General features: G+C 31.4%; 1 protein-coding gene across 8 annotated transcripts in view; it reads right to left on the reverse strand.

The window, feature by feature from the left end:
• LOC126887914 (teneurin-m) overlaps positions 1-8,396 on the reverse strand; it is a 240,350-nt gene extending 231,954 nt beyond the window's left edge. For 4 of the 8 annotated variants that reach the window (XM_050655842.1, XM_050655839.1, XM_050655841.1 and 1 more), the window contains exon 1: positions 8,226-8,335. In XM_050655842.1, the coding sequence (XP_050511799.1) occupies positions 8,226-8,310 (85 nt within the window). In that variant the 5' untranslated portion in view covers positions 8,311-8,335. Of the gene's footprint in view, positions 1-8,225 lie in introns of all 8 variants that reach the window. The other 4 variants (XM_050655845.1, XM_050655844.1, XM_050655843.1 and 1 more) reach the window with 2 other exon arrangements.
• Positions 8,397-24,311: the final 15,915 nt, after the last annotated feature.

A 24,311-nucleotide genomic window follows, 5' to 3' on the forward strand; every position in this document is an offset into this window, starting at 1 on the left:
TCTAAACCGAATGTTTCTTGGTTTGCTTAAAACGTTATATTTGTATTACATGTACCTATAAAAAATATCAAAAATTGAAATATCTTAATAAAATAATTGAAACAATATTATAGTGTTTCATTAACACGTGTTATAAATATTATTTCCATCAAGTATAGCTCTACACGAACTTGGTTTTTATCAAGTACCTAATTGTAAATTCAATATTTAGATGCTTAGCAATGATAAATTATTTAAATATATCTGATAATTTAAAAGCAAAGAGATTTTCCATATTATGTTTATTTCAAGTCTAAAAGATTATACCTTTATTTAGTTACGAATACACCGGTAGTTGATTGGTTACCGAAAAATTATCTGAGGGCCAGAGTTACCAATTGGCCTGTAATTAGGATGGGGGATTAAAATAGTTACGAATTCACCGGGACCCATTTTTGTAACCTTATATGGACATATAGGAATATTTTAATGAATTTTGTCGTTTTGTGTTTAATAACTGGAATGTTTACCTTAGGCATTTGAAAGAAAATAAAACATTTATCATTATTATTAATTAATGCAAACATTCCTAGATTAAATGGCTTCTGTAAAATTATCCAAATGATACAAAATATTCCATGCTTTTATCTTTTTAAAAAGTATAAACATTGTTTATGATTTGACATCAAATATAAATTTTAGAGGAGAAAAATCTCAAAAAATACTAAAAACACTGTTTAGCGTTTCATGCAATTTTTAATATCTGGGAACTAAATTCTTCTTTTAAAGTAGTATACGTAATTCATTTAATTATAACATTTAATGACCTAGAGGTTAAAAATTCAGAAGGCTTACGTCCTCAACATGAAGAATTCATTAAGACAATAATGTTTCACGACAAATATGCTAAATCAAAGAGAATTCTTTTTAACTAGATCCAATGGCATTCAAAGAACAAGTGAGTTAACATATCAAATAAAACAAAAAATAAATAAAATATTTTCCAATTACAAAAATTGTTGAGTTAGCTCAACAATAGCCCCTACCTCCTGATTAAAAATATTATTTGATTAACAAAGAGAATTTATAGATACGATCATGCGTTTCTGAACATTTTTATATTTGAAAGCAGGAAATTGTATTTTAGGTGAAAGAATATTCAAACGACACATCCAAAATAGATATTTCCAAAAAAAAACACTGTTCACGAAGTCCTTTTATACATATAGACAAGTTACTAAAAATGTGGTCTATGGTTAGAAATAATGTCCACAAAGTATTTTTAGGAAATTTTACTGAATTTGGCGACAAAGAAAACATAAAATAATTTATTACAATCCCCGGAAAAAATATGTTTAAAAACTAATCAATTTAGTAAATATTATCGTTTTCGTCGATTAAAATGCAAATATTTCTAAATATATGTCAGAAGTTTAGTGATTTTCATCATCTTATAATCTAAAAATAAAATGTTTGTTTAAAAAATTATCTATTTTCATAATATTTGCAAAATGAAAGATTTTCCAATATTTTTAATATAAATTTGCTAGTGAGGCAAAACCTTTTAGTTTAGAAGTCTAGATCAAAGATAAATAGGTAATATTTAAACGGTAATTGGGTAAAAACATTAACAAAAAAACGATTATTCGTAATAAATTTTCAAATAGCAAGCATTATATATACAGTATGTCCCTGTAAGTTGTATCCATATGGAAAACCTTTTTATTAATAGTACGAAAAAAAGTTATTCTTTATAAAAAGTTCTGCATGGTCCAAAACCCAAGATTCAACCATCAGATACCAAATTTTATGAATGTTATACGAGGTATGTCAAAAAGTTTAAATTTCACTCAAGAGTAATTATTTCTCACAATATTGAAAATTGCTATTATGAAAAGTTGTTTGGAACTAAAAACTATATTTTAATATGCAATTTTCCGAACAATGAGAAATCGTGCTTTTTGTACTAAAAATCAATCAAAAAATTAAATGTTTTAGAATTAATTAGGTAAAGAACGAAATCTCAAATTTCTAAAATATCGATATATTACCTGAAAAATGCGAGAATACGCTATAAGGAGAACTTGGTTTTCAGTATCTAAACTTAGCTTTGCGTCTTTGATGTGGGAAAAACAAACTTTTACTAAGAAATTTGCATTTTACTATTCATACTATCTAATGAAATTCAAAAAATGTCAAAATTTTACAAAAAATTTACCAATTAGAGCATAATCCTTTCTTGATTTATAATAACCAGAAGCAACCATTTACAGTGATTCTAGTGTTTTATTTCTCATTAAATGTAAAATACTTCAAATTGAGTACCTAATAGTTCAAATGAAATCATTAATATTCATTCATGAATCAAATATTTCATTACTATCCACTATATCTAATTATATAATAACTAATTATTAAAATTATAATATCAACCAATTTTTATTTAGTTCGTGAAACATTTAGATATAAATAAACACATTTGAGGGTAAATAAGCGAATGAAAATAACACCCCTTTCCCTAATATTTTTGGAATTATCAGATGTAAAGAAGTAAATCCTTAGATAAAAAACAGTTTAAATGGATGAAATGGTAAATGGATTTCAATATTTTGATTTTTTTACGTTGATATCAAAATATCGAATTGTCACTAATATCATCTTGTTGCTGTTAGATTCGAAAACTCAAGTTGATATTGTGAAGTTTTCAAAATTTGTTGTTAATTACTAGTATTTTAATAGAATGTTTTTAATGATAGAAACATTTTAAAACACAGACCAACTGTTCATTTCTTTCGATCTAATCTTGGTGAAATTTAAAACCTGGTTTGAATTTTCATCTAGGATACTCATTTTAACGAGCACATAACTTTAACCAAGCAGTTAATATCATATTAGTGTATTCGAAATACTTGAGCTTTAGCCAACTGTTTTCCAAAACAAACCGAAACTTAATCTTACGGCATTTAAAGAATCTTTAACGTTTTCCGCATCTAAGAAAAAGATGAAATAAAAAAAAAATCATTCCATATGAAGAAATATTTAAGACACCCAAAATAGATGTTTACAATCAGAAACACTGTTCATAAAGTCAGTTTCTGCTGAAAAACTACAGAAAAAATAAAATTTGCAGTTAGAAACAGTGTATGGTCGAAGCGAAGATCAGTGGGATATGTGCATTTTATCAATGAAATTCGATATTTTTAAGATATTCCAGAAGCCGCTACAGATAAAATGTTTTAACAACCTATTAATCATTCAGAATTACTCGACGGATATTAGTACAGTTAAAATAATTAAGACGATAACCGGACAATTATGATTTAATGAGTGAAATTTGAAGTTTTTTTTACTTTAATGACAAAAAGAGCAAGCCCATGAGCAGAACCCAATTAAAAATTATTTTGCACATCATATTTGAAACATTATTTGGTTGAAGAATTTCATTTTTGTTGGCAAAAAAATATATTAATTTGTTTGGACTAAATTACAGTTGTGTTTATCTTAAAAAGGATATGTTACTATCAACATTCACACAGTGTTGCCAAACTGAATTTTGTTATTTTGGGTGTAAATTTTTTCCACGGATCTCCGGGGGTACTATACCTGCTCACATTATTTTCAACACAACTTACTTCATTTAATGTTAAAGGAAAAATAAAGATTATAAACTACACAAGTATTGTAAATAAAAAAACATTATATTCCACAGTCTTCAAAAAGTCACACAAAACTTCAAAAATATACTGTCTTTGGTCAGAAAAAATCTACACCAATTATTTTTAAGGAGAATTAAGTATTCTATTTTATGACAAAACTAAAGACGAAAAACAACACTTTCAAAAAGTAAACAAAAGATTTTCAAAGGTATTTTCAAAAAATATTACAACCAAGAAACTTATTTTCAGAAAAATTAGAAATCGTGGTATATACTTAAACAAAATCTAGAAACGTATGCTTTAGAATTAATTAGGTAAAAAATGCAATGTCAAATTTCCAAAATATCGATATATTGCTGAAACATACGAGAGTACGCTGTAAGGGAAAGAAACATTATGTTTCTTAAAACCAATTATTAATTGGTTTTCAGTAAACTCATCTTAGTGTCTTTGATGGGAAAAAACAAACTTCTCCTAAAAAATATGCTATTTACATGCTCCATAGTGTTTAGTTTAATGAAAATCAAAAAAAGACCAAAGGACACCGCACACATCTTATGGAAAATATAATTTCACTCAAATAAAATTTACATGAATAGATGCGTCCTGAAATTTCAATAATTTGATACCATTGCGCCAACTCTGTATTTTAATTAACAAGAGCGTAAATTGATAAAAATAAATATAAAATCAAATAGGAATGTACTTGTGTCAAAGAGAGAAAAAATATCTTGTGATCCGCTTACTCAATAAATCTTTCTGAGAGATTAAGGCAATGGCTTAACTTTTATCTTTTCCTATTATTATTGATAATAAAGTAGGTATAATTTGTTTAGTTGTACCGCCTCTAATCGGCTTAAGCTAGTGGTGAATAGACTGTTTTAAATAGCCTCTAGACTTCTAGACTAATATTATTTATGAATGCCAGTTTTATGGACTTCAAAATGCGATTTCGATAAACTTTAATTACAATTAACGCCCTAATTAAGCAAAATTCAGAGTTGGCGCAATGGTATCAAATTATTGAAATTTCAGGAGGCATCTGTTTATGTAAATTTTATTTCATTTGAGTGACATTATATTTTCCATAAGATGTGTGCGGTGTCCTTTACAACAAATTTACTAATTAGAGTTAGAGCATAATAAATCTTTTTGTCTAATTACAAGAAAATACTCGTCAAATGATCATTAGATGAAAACATTTTTAAAAACCTACAAGATCTATTTTTCCAGTAAGAAACATTGCTTTCTAGGGTCAATTTGAAAAAAAAATCATCCTAAGTTTATTCAATTTAGTGAGCTCTAAGCTGTTCCGTATCCCAAAAATTCGTATTTTCAATATTAGTTTCAAAATTACTGTAAAACAAAAAACAAATCATAAAAGCACATACCTTCATTCCAAAACCGAAGAAAACTACTGTTTCCTTTTGCAAATTTTTGAAAAATAGCATTTCCAGAAACAATTCTAATATTCTGTAGAATGAAACTATCTAATCTTGATTATAATAGCCAAAAGCAACCATACAGTGATATAGTGTTTTATTTCTCATTAAATGTAAAATACTCCAAATTGAGTAATGTAATAGTTTAAATGAAACCATTAATATTCATTCATGAATCAAACATTTCATTAGTATCCACAAATTTCTATTTACACATAATTGATTATTCAAATTATCATATCAACCGATTTTTATCTAATTTCGTGAATCATTTATATACAAATAAAAACACTTTGAGCGCAAAAAAAACGAATGAAAACATAAACCTTTCCCATAATGTTTTAAAAAGGAATTTTCAGAAGTTAAGAACTAAATCCTTAGATAAAAACAGCTTTCAGTGGATGAAATGGTAAATTTCTTCAAATATCTTGAATTTTTACGTTGATATTAAAATATCTAATTGTTACTTGTCTTATTTCTAATCTTTTTGTTGCTAAATTCGAAAACTCAAGTTGATATTGTGAAGTTTCGATACTTTTTTGTCAATTACTAGTATTTTAATCAAATGTTTGTATTTAATGATAGAAACATTTCAAAACACAGACCAACTGTTCATTTCTTTCGATCTAATCTTTGTGAAATATAAAACGCTAGTTTAACTTTTCATCTAGGATACTAATTTTAACGAGTACATAACTTTAGCGAAGCAGTTGTTAATATCATATCATATTAGTGTTATTTCGAGCTTGAGCTTTATCCAACTGTTTTCCAAAACAAACCTAAACATAATCCGGAAATTTCAAGTGGGCATTTAAAGAATCTTCCGTTTTCCGCATTGCTAAGAAAAAGCAGAAGGAATCAAAAAAATCATTCCATATTATGAAGAAATATTTATACCGGCATATCCAAAAATAGATGTTTACAATCAGAAACACTGTTCATAAAATAAGTTCTTGCTGAAAAACTACAGAAAGTATGATATTTGCAGTCAGAACCAGTGTACTCAGGGACCGCAGACGTTCGGATACAATTAGCGTCTCTTTGCAAAGACAATGACGTGGACTTTGTAAAGTAACAAGACACTTACTCAACACACACACTACACATTACTCCCCTGACTTAGTGATAAGTTATACAATTACGTGGCTAAAGGTTCTAGTTCTAAACCAAAGCCAGAATCAGAGAAAAAAAAACCAGTGTACTCAAAAAAATTTACTTCATTTAATGATAAAAGAGAGACGATGACCACAAAGCCATAAACTACAAAAGGAAACAAAATATTACAATCAAACAATACATCCAAACTAGAAAAGCTGTTCACAAAGTCCGTAAACGCAGAAAAATTACAAATGACAAACATCGACAAATGACATAGAAAAAAATCTACACCAATTATATTTAAGGAATATTATTCTATTTTATGGTGAAAATAAAGACAAGGAACATAAATTACAAAAAGTAAACAAAAAGATTCTCAAAGGACGTAGGTACCTATCATTCGCAAGAAACTTATTTTCAGAACAATCAGAAATCATATTTTATACACAAAATCAAGAAAACTATGTTTTAGAATTAATTAGGTAAATAATGCAATCTCAAATTTCCAAAATATCGATATATTGCTGAAACATAAGAGAATACGTTATAAGGGAAAGAAACAGAATTGGTTTGCAGTAAACTCATCTTGGTGTCTTTGATGGGGTAAAACTTTTCCTTAAAAAATATGCAATTTACATGCTGTCCAGTGTCCATACTAGGTATTTAGTTTAATGAAAGTGAAGAAAAATCTAAATTTTTCAACAAATTCCCTAATTAGAGCATAACCTTTTTGTCTAATTAGAAGAAGAGAACTCGTCAAATGATTATTAGATGAAAACCTTCTAGGAAACCAACAAAATTATATTTCCAATAAGAAACATTGCTTTCTAGGGTCAATTTGAAAACAATAATCCAACTTAGTGAGCTTTAAACTGTACCTTACTCAAAAACTCGTATTTTCAATATTTTTTTACAAAATTCTTGTAAAACAAATCAAAAAGTACATACCTTGATTCCAAACCAGAAGAAAACTACCGTCTCCCTCTGAAAAGTGTTTATACATGCAATTTTAATAATCTATCTATTTTGATTTATAATAGCCAAATATACTATCTAGTTAACACGATTCTAGTGTTTTATTTCTCATTAAAAGCAGAAAAATCGACAAATTCAACTCACGATTTAAATAATAGTTTAAATGAAACCATTAATATTCATTAATGAATGAAACATTTCATTAGTATCCACAAATTTCTATTTACAGATAAAGATAATTAATTATTAAAATTATCATATCAGCCGATTTTTATTTAGTTCCGTGAAACATTTAGATATAAATAAAATCCTTTTGAGGGTAAAAAAATGCGAATATTTTCATTCGCCCTACAACTCTTTCCCCAATGTTCTAAATTGAAATTATCAGATGTAGGTAAGTTAATCCTTAGATAAAAAATAATTAAATGGATGAAATATTTTGAATTTTTTACGTTGATATCAAAATATCGAATTGTCACTAATCTCATATCTCAGCTTTTTGCTCTTAGATTGGAACACTCAAGTTTATATAGTGAAGTTTTCAAAATTTGCTGTTACTTACTAGTATTTTAATCGAATGTTTCTAATGATAGCAACATTTCAAAACAGTGACCAACTGTTCATTTCTTTCGATCTAATCTTTGTGAAATTTAAAAAGCTAGTTTAAATTTTCGTCTAGGGTACTCATTTTTAACGAGCACATAATTTTAACTTCTAAAACCGAGCAGTTAATATCATATTAGTGTTATTCTGAAATAGTTGAGCTTTAGCCAAATGTTTTCCAAAACAAACCGAAACTCAATCCTTAAGGCATTTAAAGAATCCCTAACTTTTTCCGCATCTCTAAGAAAAAGAAGGAAAAAGACGTTTTTCTCCCGCGAAAACCATTCTACTTTCATTCCCGAAACTTGAAGGGAACAATCAATATATTGGCGAAAGGGATTCGCAGATGTTGTCAACCACCGAGATTTCTCCACTGTACCACACTTTTTAAATAAAATAGAAGGTGTAAGCACTGTAATCCACCAGAAAGGGAACATGTTAAACCTTTGCACCACCAAAACAAAACACATACATTGCGAATACCGAGTCGAGTACTGATCATCGTCTTCGTCCTTTTCAGTTCTGTGTAACGGTCCGCACGCATACGGCGATATCATCGTACTGAATTCAGATTTGACGGCGCGCTCACAAGAGCTCGGCAGCGTTCAGTGAGTCGATCGTGTCGAGCCGAGCGCCGAACAGGCCTTCGTCGGGTTTCAGAGCCTACTGAAAGGGCATATACACCAGACTGGGGTAATGGGACGGTAGCCAGGTCAAAATAGCATCTTTAAGCTGCAGGGTGGGCTCTTTCAGTGGCGGGGAAGGAAATACAAGAAACACATGTTTCTTCTGTGCGTGTTATATCGATGATTTTGGCGGTGGTGATGGAATTTCTTGCGGGAGTGGATTGCTGGTTGCGTGAGGAAGTGATTTTGTGAAAAAATCGTTTGATTATTCCGAGGGAATCAATTTCATTTCGTAGATTTCATTAACCCAACCCCTGCTATTTACGATATTGCATATAGAGCGTATTAAGCCATTTGCTCTTTGGGGAAGTTTAATCAATACTGCCAGATAACTTAAATTGCTTCCAGAACTATTTTGTTCCAGAACTTTATGTTGTTTTTAAAAGAATTTATAAAAATACAATGGCCATTTCGACATTTCGAATAAAATACAATAGTCTAAAATCTGGGCTGTTTCGTGGCCTATCAAAGTCCACAGAGTATTAAGGCAAGCGTCCACAGACCTGCATCGGACGCATCGTACGCAACGGATTTTAGTTTGCCTAGTACAAAAACTTATGTAACTGCGTCCACTGATCCGCATCGTACGGATCGCATCATCGGGAATGCCGAGGGGTTGCTTCGAGAGGCAACTTTTGCGATGCGTGCCGATGAATCATTCGGAATGCCGATCAGTGGACGCACCCCACGCGCTCTGTTGGGAGCTAATCTACGGCTACTTGCATTTGACGATCGTCTTGTCCGTAATGAAACAAGTAAACTCATTTATTAATTATTTTTTCAATTTAATTGTGGCTTATTTCCCATCTAAACAGATAATCATAAAAATCCCACAAGGAAATAGCTTCAGAACAACATTAAGTAAACTCAGTTTTAACTTTTATTTTATATATAATAATATTCAGAAAAAAAATATTACAGGTCATCATAAGTTGATTATGGGGATTAAAATATCATAAATATTACTCATTTTTCATGTTTATTGGTATTTTTCAAGATATCTTGAGTACCTACCATGAAAATTATTCTCGTTAAATAAAAAAACAACACATTTTAAAGCAACACATAAAAATCTTAAAGCAATGAACTTTTTAAATAATATTAGACTTGTTAATTATCTTACTGACAGAAGTGTAAAATTGATGCAAGACAATTCATTGTCCCTCACAAAAGATGAAAAAGCAAGCAAAGTGTGTTTTACAAGTAAGTAGTTGAAAACCACAGAAAGTATTTTACCGATTTCAGAAAGGCAACTTTAATTATTAATCTTTAAATAGTCTGGGCTGATTATCGGAGAATAGGCCATTTTTGGGAAAAATTATTTACCAGCAATTTTATTGCTGGAATCGAATTATAAGATCCTATATATTAATAATATAGGTATGCAAAGTCCTCAGATAGTGTGCTACTTTTTTTATAAACAAAATGGCGCCCGAAAATCGTGTTTTTTTCAATTTTATTGCTCTAGAACTCCGAAGATTTTAACTTTACAACAAATACACTCCAATAAAAATTCACCGTGATTAAATTCTGCATAGAGACGTGTTTTTTCCGATCTACTCCGACGAAAATGTTCCTCGGAAAATGCGGGTTTTCCCAACAAAATCTTTAATTTTCAAATAAAGTTTTAGATAAGTAATTATTTACCAATAATTAAATAATTTGGTGACTTTAAAAAGCTTTTTAGTTTAGATTATAGTTCCAGAAGCTGGTGAAAATTAAACGAATATTTTAGCAACAATTCAATTGTTAATTAATAATTTACGGTCGCAATAATAACCAAAATAATTATGATGCACTGATCAAACTTTGAAATCTTATAAAGATGAGATGCGTATTTAACATTTTGTCGACAAAATATAAATTTTTTATTTTTTGCATAATCTTTAAATGTTAAAAAAAATAGTTATAAATAAATTAACGTTTCTCAGAAAGTTTTTATTATATTATAATTTTAAAAAATAGCTAAAATGCGCATTTCAAATATCTTGAAAATGAATGCTTTAAAACTTTTTTGCAGCCATTTGCAAAAAAGTTATGAAACAGCAAAGTAAACATACGATTACTACGGTGTTAATAATTTTTTTTAATTCTTTCAAAGCGTAGAAGTGAGTTTAAAGTACAAGCTAATTATTTATAAAACAATATCGATTATCAACTTAATGGTTATATTTTAGTTAAATATTATAAATATATTTTTTTGTAATTTACACGCGCGAAAGTAGAATAATACAGTACCGTAGCTACCCGCCCACATACATAACTCGCGTGAGTTTAAGTGTGTCAGTCGCTTCGAGTGAACATTTTATCTCCGGCTCTGTATCAATCCTACTTTCTCGCTAAAAATTACAAAAAAAAGTATTTTTAATCTTTGACTAAAATATAACCATTGCACTAATTTTTGACATTCTTTGTGAGTAATTAGATTGTACCATAGACTCACTTTTAAGCTTTGAAACAATTAAAACAAATTATAAACAATGGAGATATCGCATATTTATTTTGCAGTTTCCTAACTATTTTGCAAATGGTTGGAACATTTTTTTAAAGCATTCATTTTCAAGACCTATGAAATACGCATTTTAAGTATTTTTAAAATTAGAATATAATAAACAATTTCTAAGAAATGTTAATCTGTTTATAACAATTTTTTTTAAACATTTAAAGATTATGCAAAAAAATAAAAAATTTATATTTTGTCGACAAAATATTAAATAGGCATCACACCTTTATAATCTTTCTAAGTTTGATCAATGTCTCATCATTATTTTGGTTGTTATTGCGACTGTAAATTGTTAATTAACAATTGAATTGTTGCTAAAATATTCGTTTCATTTTAACCGGCTTCTGAATTTATAATCTATACCAAGAAAGCTTTTATTTCACCAAGCTATATAATTATTGATAAATAATTACTGGCCCAAAAAATTTATTTGAAAATTCGAGATTTTGTTGGGAAAACCCACATTTTCCGAGGAAAATTTTCGTCGGAGCAAATAGGGAAAAACATGCCTCTATGTAGAATTAAATTGGGGTGAATTTTTATTTGAGTATTTTTGGTGTAAAGTTAAAATCTTCGGCGTTATAGAGCAATAATTGAAAAAAATACGATTTGTCGGCGCCATTTTGTTTATAAAAAAAGTAGCACACTATCTGTGGACTTTGCATACCTATATTAATAATATATAAGATCTTATAATTCGATTAAAGCAATAAAATCGCTGGTAAATAACCTTTCTTTGTACTTTACTAATTAGACCAACGTATTATAACTTTTTTTTCAAAATTTAAAGATTATGCAAAAAAAAAGAAAAATTTACATTTTGTCGATAAAATATTAAACAACCATCTCATATTTATAATCTTTATAAGTTTGATCAATGTATCATGATTATTTTGGTTATTATTGCGATCGTAAATTGTTAATTAACAATTGAATTGTTGCTAAAATATTCGTTTAATTTTCACCGGCTTCTGGAATTACAATCTATACCAAGAAATCTTTGATGTCACTAAGTTATTTAATTATTGATTAATAATTACTTACCTAAAACTTTATTTGAAAATTATAGTTTTTGTTAGGAAAACCCGCATTTTCCGAGGAAAATTTTCGTCGGAGCAAATCGTGAAAAACATATCTCTATGCAGAATTTAATTGCGGTGAATTTTTATTTGGGTGTTTTTGTTGTAAAGTTAAAATCTTCGGAGTTATAGAGCAATAATTGAAAAAAATACGATTTGTCGGCGCCATTTTGTTTATAAAAGAGTAGCACAATATCTGCGGACTTTGCATACCTATATTATTAATATATAGGATCTTATAATTCGATTCCAGCAATACAATTGCTGGTAAATAACTTTTCCATGAATTTTGCTAATTAGCCCAGAGTAAAAGAAACTTTTACCGCTGTAGTTACTATTTTCCATTTAAATCAAATTGTAACAGCTTTGTGTATTCCTTTATATTCAAATGTATAATTATTTAGAAAAATGGGTGCTACCATGCGGTCTACCGTCGTGTTTCTGCTATAGCTTGCGATCTACCGAGAGAATTGGTGTATAAGCTGTAATAAAATGTTTACAAATCATTTTTGAATGTATTTTTTTAAAAACATGTAGAGTTTTGTGTAAGGTTTGATAGGTCTAAAGTTAATAATTTTTAAAATATTTAAAATTACATATGAGACTTTTACCAGTACAGTGTTATTTTTAAATAACTTAATATCTTTGACACAGGCATATCAATATAATATACAATGTGATCCCTATATATTTTTTAAATGGTACACCTGTATATTAGTCTTGCATTCTGTAGTAAATATTACAGGCTTTCTTTTGATATCAGGTTGTATGTACCTAAATAGCATGTTTTGTTTTGTAAATATTTAAAAAAGAACTATATATTTTACGTTTTTGAGGATTTTTATTACTATTTAAACAGGTACATTAAAATATCATATTTTACCATACTAATAAATGTAGTTAATATGAATAAATTAATTATTAAATTAAATAAACAACCAATTTTAAAGTCTACCTTAGTAATTTTTCTACCCTAGCAGGTAGTGGCATCGGCAATCCGATCGCTGCCGGTTCTGCCGATACAGTGGACGCAGTGTGAAAAATTAATCCGATGCGTACGATGCGGGCCTGTGGACGCTTGCCTTTAGAGTGTATTCACAACAGACATGTATTTTGACCCGCTGAATTCGAATTTCAAATTTGCTTCTGCGTTTAACCGTTGATTGAGGTATTGGATATTTCATCTCAATATTTCAATCAACGGTTTAACGGAAATTTATTATAAACAATTTAATTGTCTAAATGTTTGTAATTCGTAAAGTAACAAAATATAAAGCATTTTTCAAAGTGCAATTTTTGTTACTTAAAAAAAAATCAAATTTACAAATTGATGTATTAGTGGTAGGTACACCTTGATCCAGTAATTAGAACAGGAGATATTGCAAAATTAGTGCCAAATCATTGCAAAAGTTAAAAAAATGGTTTGTTGGGAGTTAAATAGCAAAGTTGTAGGCAGGCGCGGATCTAGAAATTCATAATAGGGGGTCAGACTTACCTCAAATATTATATTTTCCAGATTTAGCCATACCTACGACTCACACTTACTCTAATGATAAAATACACTATATTTATAATCCCAGATACCTACAGTATCAAAGAGATTGAGCTCTGATGGGACTCTTTCCGTATTATCAAGCCGTAGTTGCAAGTAAAATAAAACGGAATTATCATAAATACATTTAATATTAAATCATTATTAATAGACACAATTTTAAATATGAAGTGATAAATATGACAAAAATCTATATCTAAGGTCGGGAATAATATAACAATAAAGACAAATATATTAATATAATGGTTTCTACAAGTTGTGAATAAAGTAACTATAAACCAGATTTACGGAAAGCAATACATACGCTACTAAACACAATTTGTGATACTGGGAAAAGTTTGGTTTAACAATACACATAAAGAAAACAAAACTAAGTTATCCTAGTTTATCTAAGAAAACTTACGGTTATCAGTAAGAAATGTAAAGTCATAACAAGAATCCAGATAAAAAATGGAGATATTGAACAAATGGACAAAAAAATCCACAAGAAAAAAGTTTTCCTATAGTTGGCTGTATACCATATAATACAAAAAACAGTAAAATCCTGTATAAAATGGACAAAATGAAATACTTAGGAGTCTGGATTAAGGAAAATCTAAATATGCAATAAAAAATTTAATCAAGAATAGACCAATCAAAAGCAGACTTTTTGAAGATAAGAAAATTACTAAGTATGAGTAACCAAAGACTCAAAATGTAACTCCTATATCGAGTGGTAAAATGTCCACTCTATTCTTCTTTTAAGGTAATGAAGCTTGGACTGCTAATGTTGACATAATTAGAAAGTTGGAGACTTTTGAGATGTGCCTTCTTAGAAAAATTTTGAAAATACCATGGGTTATCATATTACGAATGAAATGGTGTTGCAAAAACCGGAGGAAACAGAGAACCTTTGACCACCATTAAAAGGAGGAAAACTTACTTGAGAAAGTGCATGGCTTCTTTATGAACTGCATTATGTCGGTTTGAATCTTTCGTTTGGACATATTCACTATTAATAATTAATGAATAATTATTAGTCAACGCTAGCAAACACAATTCACGACTATTAATCTCACTGGTCACTTTTTTCCAACTGGAGGTGTGAAGATTAACGTTTCTACCATCAATGAGTAGGTACGCGCCCCTGGATTATCTAGTAAAATTCAAATTTTTATATCTTTATTATACCCACCGCAAATTTGAAACGTGACTTTTCATGATGTAAGGTTTATACCGAGTGTAATGTATTTGCATTTTAAGATATCATTTGTTATTCTTTGAATGGAGAAAAATATTTCAGTTGTTTATGGCTCCATCGGTACCCAAACAAATGCGGCTTCAATTTATTTTTCAGAAAAGGCTGGTTTTATTAGATTTTATTGCTTCTTTCAATAATTCTTTGGAAGCGGTTATCGTTTAATTTAGTGTTCTACTGATGGCTTAAAGTTTAGAGTTGACAGAAAAAAATAATAAATAATAAAAAAATACTTATAGACTAAATACAATAGGGGGGTCTATAGACCCTTTGACCCCCCCTGTATCCGCGCTTGGTTGTAGGTAATAAAAAGGTCTACAATTTTAATATTTACACTTTTTTCACCGAACGTCAAAATTTATGCGAAAAATTCAAAAAATCGAGTTTTTGGTTTTTTTATTTTTATCGTACACACAGAAATTTTTTTTCATGACAGCGATAACTTATCCTTTTATCTTCCTTATAAACTGTAAAGTTTTTGATTTACTGTTTATTTTTTCCCCTTAATTTGATTTAAAATCTAAATAAAACTCTGATTTTCAATCGAAAATTCTCACGTCAAAATATCTGTTTTTTTTAATATCGTGCGCTTTTTGTTCATCAAAGACTCTACTTTCTGATGGTGTAAAAAAATAAACATTACTCTAGTGAACTTTTTTAAAAACTCAAAAAATACGAAAAAATACTCGAATTCGATATTTTCTTTTATCATTGGGTAACATTTTGAGCTATTTAAAAAAAATTTCAATTTATTTACTCGAAAACTGTAAGATTCCATGTTAAATTTATTGATGAACTAAAAAATTGTAAATCGAAAAATACTACTATGATTAACAACCAAATAAGTTAATAATCTTAAGACTTTATAAAACATGTCTTTTTTAAATTGTGTAGAGGGCTATTTATCGCTATTTTAACTTATCTATCTGAATTGCCTACAGATAATTTTCAGGTATGTAGTAGCGAAGTGAAGAAGGGATTAGGGGGGTCTGGGCCTTACTACCTGTTGATTACTTCACTAATAATGAGAAAATAATAATACTGGTTCTCTATTTTTCAGGTTTTCGTTCTAATCTTATGTCGACCATATTTTAATAGGTCGTTTCCTCTTCCATCTTTCCTCGGAGTTTTCTATTTTTAAGTTTCCTTAGAGCTATTTTCACTTCGAATTCTATTAATTGAGTTAATTCGTTTGATATTCATACTTTTTGTGGTTTTCTATAGTTTTCATTGTTTAATTCAGTTACTTAAGGTATGTTATCTACCCTTCTTTGATAATACCTATGGTTCACGTTTATGATGTCTTTTATTTTCGTTATTATCACGCTCAATTTAGACGAAAAATTTTTCCCATTGTTCTGTTTTCCTCTTTCTTATTTGTGCATTTGTCTTTTTGCGAACCCTCTTATATTTTTATAAGATTCTTCCCATTAAAAAGAGCGTGATCAGGGCCACCGCTACCATGTGTGCAAAGTGTGCAACGCCCACGGGCGGCCGATTATAGGGGCGGCCAAAAGCAGACCACTGATGATAATATTTTTCTAAAACAAAAATAAATTCAAAAAATTAAATACATAGTAATGATTCAGATATTTCTATAAACTCGTAATATTTCAAAAAATTTAAACAAAAATGCCAGAAAATGGCATAAAGTAGTTCCAGGAATGCTTTTTAATTCAAATAAATGACTGGCGGCTTTCGAACTGACTGTGGCTAAGGCTAAGGCTACGCGGGCGATAATTTACGGCGCCGTAAGAGCAGTAAACCTGACGAGGCATTGGTTGACTAACTCCTATTTCATCTACAATTGGTGGAGGAGTTAGTCAACCAATGGGTTTACTGCTCTTGCGGCGCTGTAAATTATCGCCTGTGTGGCATACGGGTCCATATGCGATTTTTTCAAATTCTGAACATTTATGATTTGTTAAGAGAGTACGATACGACAATAGGAAACTTTCCGATAATTTAGATAAGTGCTTGTTAAGTTGCTCTCATTGAGTAATAAAAAAGTATTTTTTATTACTCGATGGTTTAAAAAATATTTTTTATTACTCGATAGTTGCTCTGTTATAATATTGTTCCTTTATGCTAATGTATGGCTATAGATGGGTTATAGTTCAGTCAAGTTGAGAATTTGATGATTTTAGACACGCTTTTGACAAACGATTTTGATTGTAATATATAGTAGTGTGCCCGTTTGTTTTGCACACTACTTTATTTCAAATAGGCCTGGATCCCGCGTACCAAAAAAAAAGTTGTTTAGTAGCAAGCTGAAAATTTGTTAATAGCTTAACGGTGTCTAGTCGGACAAACTTTGATGTACGGGAACACTGGAACAGAGGAAGTTTTACTTGTGGAACAGTTTAAAAATTTGAAACGTTAGATTATGAAAACGTACCATGTATTTTGTCGGACAGAACATCCAATTGATTTGTTATCCTTTCATTAAACTCTCATACAAAAATCAGACTGCTATTACTAACCAACATGATTCCTGTCATTTGACATGTTCTTGGTGTTCCACTCATTAAAATGTCAAGTTGGTGATAAACACCAGTCTGATTTTTGCATGAGAGTTTAATGAAATGAAACGTTTTCGTAGTCTGACGTTCCAAATTTTTAATCTGTTACACAATTAAAACTTTCCCTGTTTCAGTGTTCCCATACAAAGTTTTGTCAGACTAGACACCGTTAAGCTATTAACAAATTTTCAGCTTGCTATTAATCTACTTTTTTTTGGTACGCGGGATCCAGGTCTAAAAGTAACGTCGAGATCAGAGCAATTTTTATTCATATACGCGTTACGGTTACAATGTATCTCCTGCACATTTCTTTAAATACTAGTACCTATGTTGAAACAACTAAAGTGTTAAAAGGGGGCGGCAAATATTAAGTTGCACACGGGCGGCCAACACTTTAGCGGCGGCCCTGAGCGTGATTAACAATTAATAGAGCCAAGAAAAATTGTCAGTTACCCACAGAATAAGACACAGTTTTCAAAGAAGTTAACACCTACTACAGTTACAACAGCATTTCTCTTCTTATATGAGAGGATATTTAACCTTTGGCCGTTGTTTGACTATATCACCCACGTCATCGATCTGTAGAGAATAATGGTCTAGAAAACTCAGAAACAAAGGAAAGTAAAATGCAATCACCAATCGAATGTACTGAAACAGTTGGGAAACTACTTGATACAAATTTACACTTGAGTTGATATTTTATAAATATATAATGTAATGTAGCAAGACATAACTATCAAAACTATAATATTAATGCAGTAATTAAAAGCTGTAATAATATTTTGTTAAAGCAAAATAAAAAAATTAAATGTTCTATTATAAAATAATTCCATATACCTAACGATACAGCATCTATTTTTAGTGATATAAATAATGACCGTTAGCAAATGTAATTTAATTAATAATTCAAACTAAATTAGTTCGTTAATTCGATATCTATTAGTCCTATATATAGGATGATTGATTGAAAAATAGTATTATAATTTATAATGTTATTATATAACGGTAAAAACCTTCATAAAAACGTGAATTACCGCAGCAGTTAAAAAAGTAAATTTTGTGCAAAAATGACCCATTTTTCATTATTTAAACAATGATCCCGTTAAAAAAATCATATAATTTCTTAAAAATATCATTTTTCTATGGATGCTATACAATATGCAAATTCTCTCACTACTTACATACACTCAAAACGAACTATTCCTCACGCAGTGAGAAAAGTCGGCCATTGCAATGAGAAATATTTTTTCTAACGGGTTCTCCTACGGTCTTCCATACTATGATCGCCGTTGTTGTCAAATAAATGTTAAAGCAAAACCTACCAGGAATTGCCTTTCAAAACTGTTCAAAAATAACTGTTAATTAGAATTTAAAAAAATAAGGTATATAAATTTTAAGAATATTAAATACCTACATCAGTGCTGTTTTTGTAATAATATAGGTTCCGGTACGCAATGTTCCGGGGGGCCTGGGGAGTGTTAATAAGGGGGGTTCGCCCCCGAGAAAGCTTTTTCAATTTAGCCTCAATAAAGGCGATTTAAAGCTATTTGGGAGCAAGGCAAAAATTCAGGAATTTCTCTATAACTCTGTTGTGTTTTTAATTTTTTGTTCCAAGAGGTACCGGTACGGCGTACTGGCGCGTACCGTCGCAAAAACAGCACTCTACATGTATATGTATTTTATTTCAATTTATGCATGTAATATACCTAAAAGCACCAAAATTATTTAATTTTGAAGTTTGAACTCTTGACAAAACCTCATCCACAGAAAAAGTACAGTGTACAACACATGCGAAAATGACATATTTCTCCCTCGCTTGATTTGTGGCCCTCGCTTCGTGCCTCGGCTCGTGCCAACAAACTTCTGCGCTCGTGAGAAATATGTCTTTTTTCTCACTTGTTGTACAATATACTATTTTCTATGGATGCTATACAATGTGCAACTTCTCTCACTACTTACATACATTCAAAACGAACAATTCCTCACACAGTGAGAAAAGTCGGCCATTGCAGTGAGAAATATTTTTTCTCACGGGTTCCCCTACGGTCCTCCATACTATGATCACCGTTTCCATGGTAACATGCACAATACAAACACAATTAATGTTGTCAAATAAATGTTGTACAATAAATATATTATACACGGCTCACTAAAATAATTAGTTACGCCCCTGTACTACTGATTACTTAAAATTCAAGTAGTATTTATGTAACCTTTCTGGAAACTCCAGGTTATTGTTGAGACTCGCATTTGAACCCCTCGCCGGGGCAGATCGTCAAAAGCTTCCTAACGAGAATCATCTCTAATCTATCGACGCTCCCGCTATTCGTAAAAAGGCCGCATTTTACCGGCTTTTTTTTGCTATCGTTTTATACCGCTCAGATAATTCAATCTGCTCAGTATTATCGACGATGATTTATTTAGCGTATTAGTGAGTGCCTTACAAATGAACCAAATGGATTATGGAATTCAATCAGAGCTCTGATGTGACACGTCATCAAGGAATAAAACTGTAAGTACTCTACATGTATGTGAACATAACTTATTAGTCGTGATACTGTATGCATTTTGAACCATATACCTCTCGTAGCAAATATTCTTTGTGCCATTTATGCAGATAATACTTTAAATTACATATGAAAAATCGTTATCTACTCTTAACCAGCTTACCTATGGGAATATACTCTATAACCGTACAATAAGTATAGGTTACTATTGTTAAGGATACTTTACGTATTGCCTAAACATTTCTGTTCCATCGAGCCGTATCATATTAATTATTTATTAATTAAATCCTCAAGGTCCTTCGTATTTGCATATTTTGATAATCTCTATTCTGAGAATAACGGTTTTTCATTTATAGTGTCTTTCTGTTGCATTTGGAAATTTCCAAGCCACGCCGCCCCGGCACAAAAATAAAATATTCCTCTCTTTCTGCACTCAAATTCTCAGTATTTAACCCAGCACGTCTCTACAATAGCTGGTAGGTTGTTAAGCCCGGTCTACACGTGCAATTTCAGAAACTACTTGCTTTGTTCAAATAAAGGAGTCGTTTTGTTTGTATGAAAAAATATTTGCATATATTACATTATTTTATTTTCGTAAATATATTTTTCTGTTTATAGTATACAAAAAGTGTACTCATTTCTTGGCTGATAGTACGGGTGTTATAATTTTAACATTGTTTGTTCAACCTTTTGATTTAAATTAAATTTATAATTTTGAATCCGATTAAGCCTGGTTCACAGGTTACAAAAATTATTAAAAATAATTTTGTTTTCTTGCATAAATTGTAAGTTTTTGCTACATTTAGCTTCGCTTAAGCTCATTTTACACTTCTAGAAAACTATAGAAAATAAATAATTGTTTTTCCTTCAATTTAATTAATTTAAATACTTGTTAAGGGTGTCTCACACTTGCTGAAAAATACCCATTTTGGAAAATTGCATATATTTTGAAATTTTATAGTTTTGCATTTCATATACTAATCTGCGCTCATACAGGGTGATACTATTAAGCCAATCTCACACTATTAAACGTGTAATATATAATATATTGTACATATTCTCTCATTTTCGCATCGATTTATAGGTTTAGACATTTGCAAATAATCTATCTAATCTCACATTCTCGCAACATGGCTGACCGATCAAAATATAACCGACAGAGGCTCACCGCAAAACTTGATATAACCAAGTTGGCTGATTCGGTTCCCACAACTCTTAATTCTCTAAACAAATATAAAATTCGTGAAATAATTTCACAACTCAAACATTCTTACGGACTTTTCCGCGATGCTCAAAATGTGCTGGAGACGATCCCCGAGGAACCTACCCCCTCTACTGATTCCTCTGTGGTTTTTGATAAATATTTGGATACAATTTCTCTATTGGAAGAAAGGTTAGAGGTCATTGAAAGTTCTAATGTGACTGCTACCCCCTCCCTCCAATTTGACCCTAATTCTTCTCTAACCTCACAGTCTATGGCTAGGCAACGAACAGTAAACCTCCCTCGTATTCAGTTAAAACCATTTAGTGGCTTAGTTACTGAATACAATTCATTCATTGAGACCTTTGATACAATAATAGGATCTGATACTACATTAAGTGATCTGGAAAAACTCATTTACCTCAAAAGTTTTCTAACTTCCGAGCCTTTGACGCTTCTCGAGCATATCCCACTCACAGGTGACAATTACAAAATAGCCCGGGATAACCTGACACAAAGGTACGCCAACTCTAAATCGCTTATCAAAACTCTCATCTCTCAAATTCTTGATGCGCCTCCTATTTCTGGAAACGCAAATCACTCACAATTAAGAAATTTTCATACGGTCATGTCAAATAATTTCAAGGCCCTATTGAACTTGAATAGGCCCCCTTCAGATCTCTTGCATTTACTTCTCATACATATCGCTACTCAGAAACTCGACGCACCTACCATTAGGGCTCTTGAGTTCCAATCCGGTGGTAGCCAAGCTACCCCTGATTTTGTCCATTTTCTAGGGGAAATCGAGACACGCGTTGTTCATCTTGAGAATATTCAATCTCAATCAAAACCAAAATCGACTACTACTTCCAGACACTCTTTACACCTAGCCTCAGACACTTCTACCAGTAACCTTTCGCCTCGCTTAGGTCCTAAGAAATGTTCCTATTGCAACGACTCTCACTCGATCTACTCTTGTCCTCAGTTCAAGCAGTTGAATTCTAAAGAACGTTTTAGTTTTGTCAAACAAAATAAATTTTGTATTAATTGTCTTGGGTCTCACATGCTCGATCAGTGTAAATCCAAATTCTCTTGCATAGTTTGTAAATCTCGTCATCACACGTTGCTCCATTTCGACAAAACGGGTCATAGTAACCCTTCCGCGGCTGTTGGCCAACACAACTCAAATAATCATAATAAAACCGCTATCTCAAATAACTCCCATACACAGGGTAATTCACAACAGGGGCCCTCACATGTTAGAGCTCCTGAAACGGAAGTTAATCTTCAAAATTCGACTCCACATTCAATGGCTCTATCTGCAGCCTCGCTTGATAATCATTTGGTGTTATTAAGCACACTCCAGGTCTATCTTGTCGCTCCTAGCGGCAAGAGGGTCTTCGCAAAGGCACTTTTAGACTCGGCCTCACAGGTTTCATTTATTAGTGCTGACCTCGTAAAGGAACTGTCACTCACCACTAGAGATGGAAAATTACGGATCAATGGAATTAACTCCACCTCATCCTCGTCTCAATCTATTGTAGATACAACAATTTTCGCTGTCGCTAACGACGTTCCTTTTGACATCTCGTGCTCTGTACTCCCAAAGATAACAAATCCGCTTCCTCAAATTTCTATTTCGGCGAGCAAACTAAACATACCCTCAGAGATACCATTAGGTGATCCGATGTTCCATGTAACATCCCCAATTGGTATCCTGCTCGGTGCAGACCTGTATAACGATATCATTCAACCTGAAATAATTCGTTTGGGAAAAGGTCTTCCCGTTCTTCAACGCACTCTACTCGGGTACACGATATCAGGGTCAGTTCCAGACTTTGCTCTTAAGTCGAAAAATACTAAAAAGGCTTTGGAATTTTATTCAAACTCTCTCGTTACTTGTTGTTCTCATAACACTCCTTCCGCCGTAAATGAGCCGGTAGTGTCCAACGAGGAACTATCCGATCATTTACAAAAATTCTGGGAGCTGGAAGAAGCCGCTCCTCAGAACACCGATCTCATTAATGATCACCCCGCTGAAATTAATTTTGTAAAACATGTTAATGTTCTCCCCAATGGACGATATGAGTCCACACTCAATCTCAAACTCCCTATCGAAGATATAGACATGGGAAATTCGTTTCTCTCGGCAAAAAGACGTTTTCTCAGTCTCGAGAAACGTTTTCAACTCAACCCTGATTTATTGGAAAAATATCAGGACATTATATCGGAATATCTCAATAACGGACAAATAATTCAAGTGCCGTTAAAAATGCTAAATGACTCAGGTAAACCTAATTACTTTCTCCCTCACTTTCCCGTTTTCAAATCCAACTCTACTACTTCCACTCGTATAGTTTTCGATCCAAACAATAAATCGTCTACGGGAATCTCCCTCAGTGACGTCATAGACAAAGGTTATGTCGTCCAACATGAACTTTTTGACATTCTCGCTAAGTTTCGTCAGTTTAAATTCGCACTAGTAGGCGACATCAAGGCTATGTTCCTACAAATCGCCATTTGTCCCACTGAAACATTTCTGTTAAATTTTCTCTTTAGGGACAATATTCAGCAGCCTTTACGGTGCTATCAATTTCAAAGATTACCCTTCGGGCTCCCAAGTAGCCCATTTATCGCTCAAAGAGTTATCAAGCACATCGCTGACAACAACAAACATACCCACGAACTTGCTACTAGTGTTCTGCAAGAATCTATCTATATGGATGACCTGATCAGCGGTGCTAACAGTCTTCATGAATTAAATTGTCTTTTCGAACAATTAACTTCTTTGCTAGAAACCCATGGTTTCCTCCTCCACAAGTGGAACTGCAGTTCTTCAGAATTTCTGTCTCAACACAATTTAAATCCCGTCTCTGAAGTCAGTCTTAACTTCACGGGATCTGATAAAGTCTTAGGCATATTCTGGGATTCAGAACACGACCACTTTTCGTTTAAAACTCCTATCTTCAAATTGGCTAATGTTGTTACTAAACGTACTATTCTCTCCTACATTGCTACTTTGTATGACCCGCTAGGATGGTTATCCCCTGTCCTTGTGAACGCTAAGCTCTTGATACAGGAAATATGGTCCCAGAAATTGGACTGGGATCAACCCATTGACTCACCCATCATTATGAAAAATTGGCAAAACCTCTTATCGACATTCAAAACTATAGAAGAGGTCAAGGTACCTCGATGCTTACTCTTACAAAAGAAAGTTGTTGATGTTCAATTAATTATTTTCACCGACGCATCGGAAAAAATATACAGC

Source organism: Diabrotica virgifera, chromosome 7, assembly GCF_917563875.1.
Source record: "Diabrotica virgifera virgifera chromosome 7, PGI_DIABVI_V3a".
In the NCBI taxonomy this organism is placed as follows: domain Eukaryota; kingdom Metazoa; phylum Arthropoda; class Insecta; order Coleoptera; family Chrysomelidae; genus Diabrotica; species Diabrotica virgifera.